The sequence below is a fragment of the Arachis hypogaea genome, chromosome 14, assembly GCF_003086295.3.
Source record: "Arachis hypogaea cultivar Tifrunner chromosome 14, arahy.Tifrunner.gnm2.J5K5, whole genome shotgun sequence".
Classification (NCBI taxonomy): domain Eukaryota; kingdom Viridiplantae; phylum Streptophyta; class Magnoliopsida; order Fabales; family Fabaceae; genus Arachis; species Arachis hypogaea.
In genome coordinates, this window is record NC_092049.1 from 141,018,625 (window position 1) to 141,032,243 (window position 13,619).

Here is a 13,619-nt window from a genome sequence, read left to right on the forward strand (position 1 = left end):
AAGTCCATAATCTTCCTATTATTCTATCTATGAAAAAACCCACGTATGGCCCAAAACATAAAAGGAAAAATCTTTCACTACCATTAATTTTGGGGGAAAAAAATAAAAAATAACTGAACCCTAATGTTTGCTTTCATATACTCACTTCTACCACTTTTATGTTTTAGCATAGTCTTCCTTTAACTTATATAGACTTGACTCTTTGCTTTGCTCTTTTGCGGGGCGATAAAAAAAAAAAAAAAACTGAAAAATTCAGAGATATTATGCTTAATATAGAAGAAGCTATATGGACATGTCATATGTTTTTGCACTTGCACCAAATAAAGTTGAACTTTATAGATGTTGAATTAAAATTTGTTAAGTACAAATTTGGAAAAGGAACTGTACCCACGTTAGATGTTGCTAATAAAAACACATGCATGTATCCAAATAAAAGTATTGATATGACATGCATTTAGCTGGACACAACAATACTTAAATTAGAATAAAAACAAACTAAAAGTGGGAAAATAGTGGTTAGTGGATCAAATTAGATTAATAAGTTTTTGTTGTTGATAATACAGTTGATTATGATGGTAATAATTCCCCACCCACCTCATAATATATATATGAGAATAAAAATGTTATGGGCAACAATAATAGTACTTGCCACCCCAAAACCCTAATTCATGTCATCAATAATGGGGGATTTTTTTTTTAAAAAAAGGAAGCAAAAAAAAATAATAATAATCAAAACCCATTAGAATAGAAAAATTGGAAAAGTAAAAATTAAAAGAACAAGTAAAAAAAAAATGGTTTAGATAAGTTAATAACAAGGATACAATAAAATTAAAGTGATGAGTTGTGATTAAGCATTGGTTCTACTGTAATGGAGAACCATGACATGATCTGTGGTTGATGAATCTGAAAGCAAAGGTCTTGATGTTGTTGTTATGTTGGTAGTGTCCCTCTGAGTCCAAATGTTATCCCTCACATGCTGCAACGTTAAGAATGGTAAAAGTTTCTGTCCTCTGCATGTTATCTCTATCTGCAATAATAATACCAATTCATTCATTGAATCATTATTCATTCCACACTTTATTCATAATTATTATCTTCAATTCTACCATGTACACACACATCACATGTCATATGTTATGTTATGTTTAAGTATATATAGAAATAGATCAAAAAAGAAAGAAAAATCTTTGTTATAATAACAATTCTTTTAGTATTTTTATTCACTTAAAAAATATTTAATTATTCTATTGATACCTATAATTTTACTAAATTTATAATTAGATTCTTTATTTTTATTTTCAATTGAGTTCATCCACTCTCCACTGCTTTTAATTTTATAATTAAGTCTTTCTCAAGATAGAAAATATTAGCGTTATAACTGTATATTTTTTCACAAATTAAAGGTATTTATAATTAAAAATCTAATTAGATCTTTGACTGCATGTATTTTGGAAGAAACATTCGGTTAATTTTTATGTTTTCTACATAAAAATGATTTAATTATAAAATTAAAAGTAGTATAAAGATATAATTAAAAAAATATATAAAAATTTAATTAAAAATTTAGTAAAATTATAAGGACTAATAGAATAATTAAACATTAAAAGAATTTAACTTTAATGTAATATCACACTATTAAGACATTAGTAAGAGTAATGTTTTTAGAAATAATTAAAAATTGTGCCATCAATATTGTAACATACTAGAATACACAATAATATATACAAAGGTTATAATTAATTAAATAAATAAAATTCATATTATAATTAGCTATGATTGAACTTATTATCTATACACATTAACTTGACTACGTGAGTGTAAGCAAGAAATGATAGTTATAATTAGCATATGTATACTTTTATATCATTCCTCTATCAATCTTTTTCAATTTCAAGATTTTTCATATATACAATTCCAGAATCATTGTTATGATTACTTTTCTTATAATCTCAATATTGATATCTATGCATCTTTCTTTACGCGACGGGACGCTAGCTTTAGTTCACTTCAAAGTAAAGACTCTACACTACTATTGAATAATAAATAATTAGATATATAAAACTTATATAGCATATTATGATGATTTCATAATCAACATTTTGTGAATAAGGGAAGCAAGGAATATATAGAAACAACTGTAGGATTTTTTATTTTTATTTTAGTTCATTAACTTGAATTGGTATCATCATGTTACGTATAATAGTAATCTTATCAATTTCTTCTCATACATACATTTAATGTATTGTGTATGTAGGAACGAATTAATAATACTCAGATACACACATTTTTCTTTATCTATAAATTTTATTTAAATTCTAAATTATAAATTTTAATTTCTAAACTCTACATTCTCTAAAAATAAAAATAATTACATAAAAATTAATTTCTAAAAATTAATTCTCTATATTTATTAAAAGATTTAATTATTCTGTTAGTTCATATAGTTTTATCAAATTCTTAATTAAATTTTTATATATTTTTTAATTGAATCACTATATTACTTTTAATTTTGTAATTATGTATTTTTTATGTAAAAATGGTAAAATTAATAAAATATTTCTTTCAAAAAAATATATAATAAAAAATTTAATTATATTTTTAATTATAAATATTTTTAATTTATAAAAAAAATATTTAATTAATTCTAATAATTTTTACACTAAAAAATAATTTAATTATAAAATTAAATAAAATATAAAAATTTAATAAACTATAAAGACTAATCAAATAATTAATCCTTATTAAAACAGAGCATGGAACATACATACAGTGATGTTATGCAGATTAGTAAATTAAATTAAGACAAAATTCTTTTTTTTTTTTAAGCAAGAATTGAAATGAAAATATGAAATCAGGATGAAGTCATGCTTTGTCAGTGGCTTACGTCTAGGGCCTACTAACCAATGCATACAATCTTTGTAACTTCTACTTTACGCATAAGATTGATCCACTTCCCTCTATTTATTTTTCATATTAATTAATGTTAGAGAAAACAAAAAAGAAAAAAGAAAAGCAATTTCTTTTGTTCTATATAAATTAATTTAGTTTTGTTAAATGAAGCATGCACGCATATATTTGGGTCAGCGGGTAATCGTGGAAATGGCCACCCAACCCACGATCTTAAAAACTGCTCCCTCTTTAATCATTATAGGGTCCCACAAGACTTTGCTCCTAAGCCATAATCATCATCCCTTAGACTTCAGTGTTTTTTTTTTCTATTCTATTATATTTTCATATATATATATATATATATATATTACTATTATCATATAGTAGTATTATTCTACATCAATTAGTATTAATGTATCATACTATAGCTATAATGAACAAAACCATTAACCACAAATAAATTTTAGGTTTAATTAGTCTGTTAATTCTAAAATTTCGTAAAATTTTTAATTAGATTTCTATATTTTTTTTAATTGAGTCCTTACACTAAATTTTTTTTAATTGGATTCTTATACTTTTTTTTTCCTTTTATTTAAGTTTTTATACTAATTTTTTTAGTTGGGTTTCTATAAAATTAAGCCAATTACTATTAAAAAAGACTTAATTGAAAAAAAAAATTAGTGTAGAGACTCAGTTAAAAAAATAATAATAAAAGACCTAATTAAAAATTTCACAAAATTATAAAGACCAACAGAGTAATTAAACCTAAATTTTACTAAAATATTATTGATAAGAGACAAAATTTTAATTAACTCTATTCAGTATTCACCATTATCTATTATTTTATTTTTTATTTTAATTCAACCACCATGCATACATATTTTCAATATCAATTTTTTTTTGTATCACTATATAATTATTATTCAACTTTTTTAATTATTTCAGGTGTATAAAAGTATCCAATGTTTTTAGATATGGGGGAGATGTATATTTAAAAATTATGCTAAAAATAATTGAGAAAACATACAAAAACAAGAACGTAGAATAAAATATGATGGAAATAATGGATCCATGAACCACGGCGAAGAATAGGCTAAGACACCATATAGAGACTATCATAATCATAATATTAATATTAATAATAATAATTTTAATATGAGATATAAAATAATAAGTTGTATTATATATATTTTCTGTTGTTCGAAGGGACCTAATCACTACGCGTTTATATTACTAAAAATTTTCATGGATCATCATGCACGTCTTTATCACGTTGCGCCACCCAAACCCTAATGCATGCGAGCGTCAACATTACTACATGAAATTATTGCCCTTTTTATTTTTCTTTCTTTTTTATTTTATTTTCACCATCAAACTAACTAATAACTAGTTCTATATAGTAGCGTTTGGTGGAGAGACAGAGACAGAAAGACTAAGACTGAGAGACAGAAACTAAGAGACCGAGATTGAAATAAATCTCAGTATTCTGTTTGGTACAAAATGAAAGACAGAAATTGAAACAAGAATAAAACTCTAATTTAACTTGCACAAAGGGTAAAATTAGAATTAATTAATTGAAATGAGGGTATTTTAGATATAAAATGTTATTAAAGTTTCAGTCTCTATCTCTAAAAATTTTAGTCCCCTATGTCCCTACTTTTTGGAAGTATTGAAATACTGAAATTTTGGAGACAGAGACTAAAATTTTAGTATCAGTCTCTGAACTAACAAACATAATACTGAGTCTCAGTCTCTGTCTCAATACCTCAAAATAAACGCTGCCTATAAGTCATGTCAAACAAACAAACAAGTAGAAACTCAGGTGTAGTTAACTGTAAGGTTGATAGTTGAGAGTTGTTAAATAATTTGATAAGTTTAACTAAATTACCATCTAACGACTCTCAAGTATTAACTTCATATGAAGTTAACTGTATCTGAGTTTTCACCAACAAACAAATAAATAAATAAAAAGGTTAACTCTCTCTCTACCCTCCTAAACCATGTTAATTAATTAACAATTAACGTGTTTTTTTTTTTGTTTATAATGGTGCATGCATATCACTCACCAACTTTAATGTTTTTTATTTAGATTGTGATGAGATATTTTTTCATATAATTCATCTACTCAAACTAGACGCCTCCTTACCTCAGCCACAAAATATTTCTTATTATGTCAAACTCTTAATCAAGTTTATCTACAACAAATTTAATATTAGCCCTAGAAAATTACATGATGTGAGTTATAATATATACAATAATAATAATAATACTAATAATTCCATTCAAACTAATTAAAAATTGCTGCATATTCACATTATGATAAGATTAATTCTCCTAATTAAATTTTTTTCATTATTATTCACAAAACTCAAACATAAGATATATATATATATATATATATATATATATATATATATATATATATATATATATATATATATATAATTTGAACAACCTTGTTAGTTGGGGTATAATATATACTACCTAAAAATAAAAAAATTATAGAAATTGCTTAGTTTTCAATCGTGGATAGTACTAAAATTAGATTTGGATTTTGTTGTTATTATAGAGAATCATCACATCATGTAGTTTCATAAACTGTGGTTGGTGGAGGATGGACGCTACCTATTTATAATAATGGAATTCTCCCTTTTTATGAGAGTGCTGCACTTAACATTTTGATGGAGCTTTTTAATTAATCCAAAATTAAATATTCCATATAATAAAAAAAATTAAAGGATAATAGAAAAAATGGAAATAGGAGGGACCTACATGAAAAGTGTGGGGAAAAACAAGCGAAAGCGTGACGAAAAGGTGAGAGAATGAAAGAGCATGCAAAAATGGGTATATATGGAAGTGTGGTGAGAATGACAGGGTCCACGTGTGATTTTCAAAGCCCTAGGATATGGTGTTAGTTTGAGTTAATAAATAATTAATTAAAATTAGTTAAATAAACAATTATCAAAACATATATATTATTGAAAAAATTTCAAGTATACCAAGAATACTGGTGTTCTAATTGTTTTAACAGTTGATTTTAATTAATATATATTATATATACTTTTTAGAGAAAAACCCAAAATAGTCCCTGACAATTACCTCGAAAGACAACAAAATCCTTGAAAAAAAAACTCAACCCGACACCTGACAATTACCTCGAAAGGATAACGAGGCCCCTGTGCCAAAAAAAAGTTAATGTTGTATGTTTTTTTGGCACAGGGACTAATCAGTCCCAAAAAAAATATCAGGAATCGGATTGAGTATTTTTTTTTTCTTGAAGACCTCGTTGTCCTTTCGAGATAATTATCAGGAGACGAATGAGGTATTCACTCTATTTTTTATAATTCAGATCAACGATTAAAATAACTGGAACACCGATATTTCCGGTACACTTGAAACTCTTCCTATATTATTATATATCTTTCAACCTTTTTGTATGAATATAGAGAATATGAGTAGTGCTGTCAATTAAGTAGGCCAAGATAAAGATATATCATAGATATATATCCAAGTTGGAACATGTGATTTTACATCTTAAAGTCAATGCACTCTTTATAATAAATTAGAAAAAGCAATAATAAGGAAATGGAAAACAAATCAAAATTTAAAACAAAAGTTAGGGATACACATATCTTCCACCATGAAAGACATCTTTTTGATTTCTTGTATTGATTATTCCCTAGACTATCTATTATCCATGTTCATATTGTCAATATACAACAAAACAGGTTAATTAGTTAATTATTTTATAAAACTAATTCTTTTATAGAGGATTTAGGATTTAAAATTAAGATTTAGGATATAAAATTTAGAATTTAAAATTTAAATTAAAAAAATATTAACTAAAAAGGTTGGGTTTCTAATTAAATTATTTAGAATATTTTGCTTAACATATATATTTAAGATTTAAGATTAAAATGGTTAGTTTATTTAGTTACCGTTTTTATAATTAGATCCAACAATAATACTCTTAATACCTGAAAAATATCACCATCTTTGACTTATTATCATTGAACCTCCTAATATACCTAAGGGAAAACAAATTGTAGCCCTAAATTTATTATTTTGAATAAAACTAATTAAAAACTTAAAGCATGCAAGTAAAGATTAACCTAAATATATCTACCTACCTAGAGAATATGTTATTAGGGCAAATTTATAATACCTATTAAACTCAATCATTGAGTTTCTTATTCCAAATTATATGTATGAGGTTTTCCCTAATAACCAGCTAACCCTATTCTTATTTTAATTTATGGCTGGTGATGATGTGTATAACCGAGTGGTCCTAGGTTGACTTCACATTATTATTATTATTATTATCATTAAGGCCTAATAAAAATTAATTAGATAGGAATGTTGAGTGCCTCACACATTCTAACTAAAATAAAATGGATTACTCTCATCAGAATATTAATTAACATATAAACATGTAAATGAATAAATACATAAATACAAATGAAGTTTTAGTTTAATTATTTGATGCCATGAAATAATAAGGCTAGATATTAAGTATTTTCCTAGAAGTTTAATTTGTTGTAAGTTGTGAATTATACTTTTTTGAAACAGGTTTTCAAGTTAATAAAATTTAATTAGTCAATTCTCAAATTAGTTAATATCCTACATGTATAAATAATAATGTATATATTAATCTGGAGACCAATCATCTATATGTCATATTATTTTAATAATAATAATAATATGGGTAGAAATGGAGAAAATAGATAATGTTGTTGTCTTAATCTCATCTTAATGAGAACATGAGTTGGAAGTTAGAAGGTTAATTAATTAAAAAGAAAAAGAAAAATAATAAAATGGAGGATTTGGGGATCTATAAATAAATGAAGAGAAAAACATGGAGGGTTGACCAGAATGAAAAAGAATAACTTGCATGAAATTCTAAGAGAATATATAATGGAATGTCGACTATTGCATGTGTATGTATGTCCTGTAACCTATCTAACGTGATATATATTTTTAGATATTGTTTGGTAATGCAAACCATAAACGTATATCTAAGATTTTGGGTTCTTCACTAACAAATTCAACTAAACAATTAGGTTTAACTCAGCTGTTCATGATACTACTCGTCTCAAAAATTTAAATGAATAAAAAAAAATAAAATAAATAATTATATTTTTAATAATTTTTTTTATCTTTTTTTCTATATAAAAATTTATTATAACAAGAAAATTTTAAAATTAATTTAATAATATTTCGAATATTTTAGCTTATTATTAGCTTTAATTTGTTGTTTTGTGCATAACACTTCTTTTAATGAAAAATCCAAAACACAATAGGTACTCAACTACTCAACATTGTGACTCATTTTCAAGCAACATTGACCACCATAACACAAAACTAATATTAAAACTAATGGGGGAACAAAAAAAAGATCATCTTTTTGGAAAATTAAATATCTAATTAACGGTGAAAACCCAAATCATACTAATTAAGCTAATATGGTCAGTAAAAAAAAAAGAACCAATCCACTCATCAATCAATGAATTTTTTAAAAGTATTTGGAGAAAGAAAAAACTATAGAACAAAAAACATATATAGGTTAAAAAACTACGTACACGTATTAAAATACTTTTCAGCACTCATTGGAAACTTAATTACTTATATTAAGACTTGTGCTGAAACTTAGCAAAATAGTTGGAGGAAAAAACAAAAAGAGATAATAATGTGACCGAGAATGATCAAAGCATATAATTAGAGATTCAAAGACTTTTAACAAAACTTTGCGGGGAGGAGAAGGAACACTAACTAACAAGTGTTATAGATGTTAATTATATCATTAGATTTGGAAATTCAATAATGAAGATAAAAGTTTAATTCATAATATTCTTAATTATAAGAGGGTAAAAGTTTAATATAACAAGTCACTATAAAGACAAACATGCATTCCTATGAAAAAAAAAAGGTTTTTTTTCCTTCAAAAATTGTATTTTTTTATCAATTCATACTAATAGCTTGATAAGGGATATGATGTAATAATAAGTGAAATCTGGATTTAAAAAATTCTGAAAAAAAAAAAGCTTTGGACTACCCCTATTTATCATATCCATCAAAGATGTTAAAATAACAAATATTTATAAAGATTATTAAATCTTTTTATATATCTTTAAAAAATGTGAAAATTTTAATATATACTTATTCACATTCAAGAAAGGTTCATAAATGTTTCCAAAGTGGGTGATGTATGTAAGTACGGTATTTGGTATCATATAGCAAAGTACAAATGAGACACATAGTTGGGTGAGTATCTAATCATTTTATATATGTATATATGTATTAAAGGAATGTATGAATAATTTTAATATATTCCATATATATACATATGTTACATGGTTTCTTCTTCTAAGGATTCAAAACCTTTTTCCAGTAATTATTAGGAAGCAACTAGTAGTGGTGTGTTGGATGATGAAGTGTGCATGAAGTATGTTATGGGACACACACTATAATGTGCACACCATAATAATATCACTTAATGCATGCCCTCGTGCACATACTTAATAATGACTATATATATAGAAATTCGAGTGTAGTTGATTTCATACAAAATTGATGACTGAGACCCATTAAATAATTTGACAGGTTTGAGTTAGTTTATTGCACTCGAGTTTTCAGTACACCTATTTCACTCATTTCCTCAGCCAAATACACAATACTTTAGAATTTTGATTATGTATCATTAGTTCATTACTCATGCACAATGCAAAGATTATTAGAGATTATTGAAGAAAATTACACTAGGGTTATTGATTACTATGCATAATGTACAAGAAAAATTCTTAATACTATTGATTAAATTAGTAGAATTTGAAAAAGGAAGATTAGAAAAATCATATTACAATTTATTTTTAGATTAACTACATTGGTTTGTTAACAATATTGTGCATGGAACACTCATATATAACATGCATTTCAATAATGATCAACTACTAATTCACAATTTAGTTCCTTTTTTATAATTAAAACATGCTTAATTTTCATATAGAGAAACAAACAAAAACAAACAAAGGTATATAAAAAACTAATTAGGGTTAATTCTATATAAGTTTAGTTCCATCTTATTTTAGCAATTTCTATCAAATTTTTTTCTTCATATACATGATGGTGCATGCCACCGAAAGGTTACTTTCATGCAAAAATCAGTGGTAGGTCATAGGAATGATAAACTACTCCATGGTATATAGAGTATTATAATTTGAAATGAGTGAAACTCAATTATCAATATCATCAAGTATATAAATATAGCTTCCTCATGTGAAATTATAACTTTGATCTAGAAGAAGTGAAAAAGAACTAATAATAATAATAATGGAGTACACACACATATTTTTTTCCCTTGAAGTAATTAGTAATTATTATTATTATTATAATTATTATCTTTAATTGAGTTTCTGTATTTTTTACCTAACTTATAATATCCAAATTCCACTCACCACCAAACTTAAAAAACATATAACAAACCAAATAGAAGTTTCTACTTAGGATCCTATGTGGATAATTGGTCTTGGATGGATTTGGATTTAATTTACTAGAATATAGAAGATTGAACCCATGTCTACTCTAATCTAATCAAATCAAAATCATGTTTCCCAATTTCCATGACATATGAGTATGAGTGTCATATAATAATGCAAATAAAATAAAAAAAAAAAACAGAAATTGAATGTGACAATTTAGAAATGTACATTTTACCTACACAATTTTCATTTTTTTTAATTCAATAAAAGATTTATGTGTATCCATCACCATAGAGATAAATGATAAATCTATTTTAGTTCTTATGTAACTTTCATGTCCCTAAAGGCTTTCCCCAATTTCATGTACTTAAGGGTACTTACAATGAAAAAAAAAAAAAAAAAAAAAAAAAGATTAACCCCATTTTGCTTTTCGGATTGTCCTATGTAACTTGATTTATTTATATATATTTTTTTTACTTTTCTATTTTCTTAATATGGTTAGATGATGCTAATAATAACAATATTTGGGTAGCATACAACAAATAAAAAGATGGATAATTAAGATGGAATGCATTAATTATATTAGAAGATAGATTAAACAAATGATTTAAATTAATTAAGAAAAGTAGTAATAATAATAATAATACCTCTGATTCCATTTGAAGCCTGAGTTTGCTAACTAGATATTTCATTAGCAACCGAACTGTCATCCTTCCATCTCTGAAATAATTAAATGAAAGTCAAAATGAAATGATGAAAACTACTCTCTCTCTTTCTTTCTTTCTTTCTTTCTTTCTTTCTTTCTTTCTTTCTTTCTTCAAAATACACAAAATCAAATCATCATGAGAAAATATTGATAGCACACTGACATGAAAAAAGAGCCTCATTGCTGTTCATCAAGCTAGCTATAATATATATAAGTGCAGAGAAAAAGAAAAAGAAAAAGAAAAACATTAATTACTTACTTGATTCTAAGGTAGCTCTTAGCTATTTGAGGTAAAAATGGTTCTCTAACTCTGCATTTCAAATCAATTAACACCAAAAGAAAAAAAACATGATTAAAGTTAATTAATTGCACTTAATTGCAAGGCACATTGCTAAATAATAATGAAACAAAATTAAGAAGAAAAAAAGAGGACATTGGAAAATGTAATTAAGAAAGGGTAATGCTAGTTAGACAAAAAAAAACAGCCAAAACTTGCCTTATTTAGTATTAATTAATTGTCGCAACAATTAATGAATGTTAAATAAGGTAATTTATAGCTGTTTTTGGCTGATTTTCTTTGACTACCAAACATTTCCGTTGAGAAAAGTAGAAGAATACTAATAATGGGAATGAATGAATGAATTAATTAAGTTAATTAATTATGATTAGAGATAGATAGAGCTAGCTTACTGGTTTTGTTCAGCTTGAAGCATGAACCAAATTCCAGAATGAGGTCTTCTTGGAGGATCAACAACTCTAACTGTAGAAGAAGTGAAATCTTGAGAGCTGCTTGGTCCAGCCACATCAAATTGATGATGAAAGGGAGGAGTAGTTGGAAAATAAGAAGGCCTCAAAGAAGATGAAGAACAAGATTGTGATAAAGACGACAAAGATGAAGAAGAAGAAAGAAAAGGAGGCATGAGAGGATGTGAAGAAAACGATGATGCCCAATTCATTAGCATCATGTCTTGTTGTTGATGATGAGTTGCAAAGGTTGTTGTTGGAGCACTCATGTTGGGTCCACATGCCATGGACATAGACATGGACAAAGACATAGACGTTTGATGTTGTTGTTCATAGAACAAAGAAGAAGAAGAAGAAGAAAAAGGAAACATCACTGTTCTTGAAGAAGAAGATGAAGAAGCCCAATTGAAATGGCGACCTGGTAGTAACTCTAGCTCTACAAGTGATGATGATGATGATCCTGCAGAACCTGTTGTAGCTGCAGCCATTGTTGAACCTGCTTCTTCTTCAAGATGATGATGATGATGATGGTCTTGTTTTGTTGTTGCTGCTGCATCATGATCATGAAAACCTATGCTCAATTGAAGCCAGTTACTGCTATTATTGTTGTTGATTCCTGATTGTTCTTCTTCTTCATGTTCATGTTCTTGTTCTTGTTCTCTTTCTCCCTTTGAAGTTGCTTCTTCTTCTTCTTCTTGTTCTTCATGGTTGTGGTTGTTGGTGGTGGCTCTTGACAGATCCTCTGCCATGTGATTCCTCAGAAGAAAATCAGATCCTAATAAGCAATTACTGTAATTACTGTTATATCCTTCAACTTGGTTCATAGCAGTGTAGAAGAAAGCATAGTTCTTGTTGTTTTGAGAAGGAACCATGGTCATATTGAATAACATAACTCATAAGCCATGGATCAAACAGGAAGGTTCTGGAAGAATAATAATAGAGACTGCTTTATAAGCATAGAAGAGGTTTATGATGATGATGATGATTTTCATGATGATTGATGATGAACATGGAAGCCATATACATACATATATAGATATATAAGGGGTTGGGTTTTGTTTTGTTTTGTTTTGTTTCTAAAGAGAAAGAGAAGAAGAAGAAGAATTGTTGTTATTGTTGTTGAAAATCTCACTTTTGATTAATTCTGTTTGTTTGGAAGGTTGTGATGCCAAGGAATTCAACTATTTTTTTTGCAGATATATCTGATCTTAAGAGAGAGAGAGAAAAAAGAAGAGAAACAAACATGGTGCTCTCTCTGTCACCTCAATTTTTTATATATAGACATATATACATATACATACATCAGATTCCTTTTAATATTATTATTCTTACAAACTTTAGAATTTATGTACTCATGTCATGTCAGTTCATTAATTAACAATGCTAATTAGGAACATCAAACTAATTAATTTGAATTAAGTTCATATTATTTGAACAAATTTAATAATGTATTTTGTTTTTTTTTCTGAATTTATCTATTTTTTAATAGAAAATGTTAGAAGAAAAATATTTATAATAATATTATATAATCAGTAAATATTAGATTAACAATAATTTACATTCATATTTACAAATATTTTGCATACAAAAAGTATATAGTTTGTATTTAAATTTATCAGAATTTTACACACATAAATCAATATAATTTGTACCTATATTTTTAAGAATTTGTATCCATAAATTAGTAAAATTTATTTATTAAAGATAATTTAGTATTTATGTTAGTCAAATAATGACAAAAAATACTAAAAATTGTTCCCAAAAATTTCTCAAATATTTTTAATCATCTATTTTTTTTAATTTAG

General features: G+C 26.0%; 1 protein-coding gene across 1 annotated transcript; it reads right to left on the reverse strand.

Annotated features, from left to right (window-relative positions):
* Positions 1–496: 496 nt before the first annotated feature.
* On the reverse strand, positions 497–13,079 carry LOC112795456 (uncharacterized). The gene is made up of 4 exons (XM_025837385.3): positions 11,761–13,079; positions 11,330–11,380; positions 11,012–11,084; positions 497–1,027 (listed from the first exon to the last, which is right to left on the reverse strand). Exons 1-4 carry the CDS (start codon positions 12,702–12,704, stop codon positions 848–850), a joined length of 1,248 nt encoding a protein of 415 aa, XP_025693170.2. The 5' UTR covers positions 12,705–13,079; the 3' UTR covers positions 497–847.
* Positions 13,080–13,619: the final 540 nt, after the last annotated feature.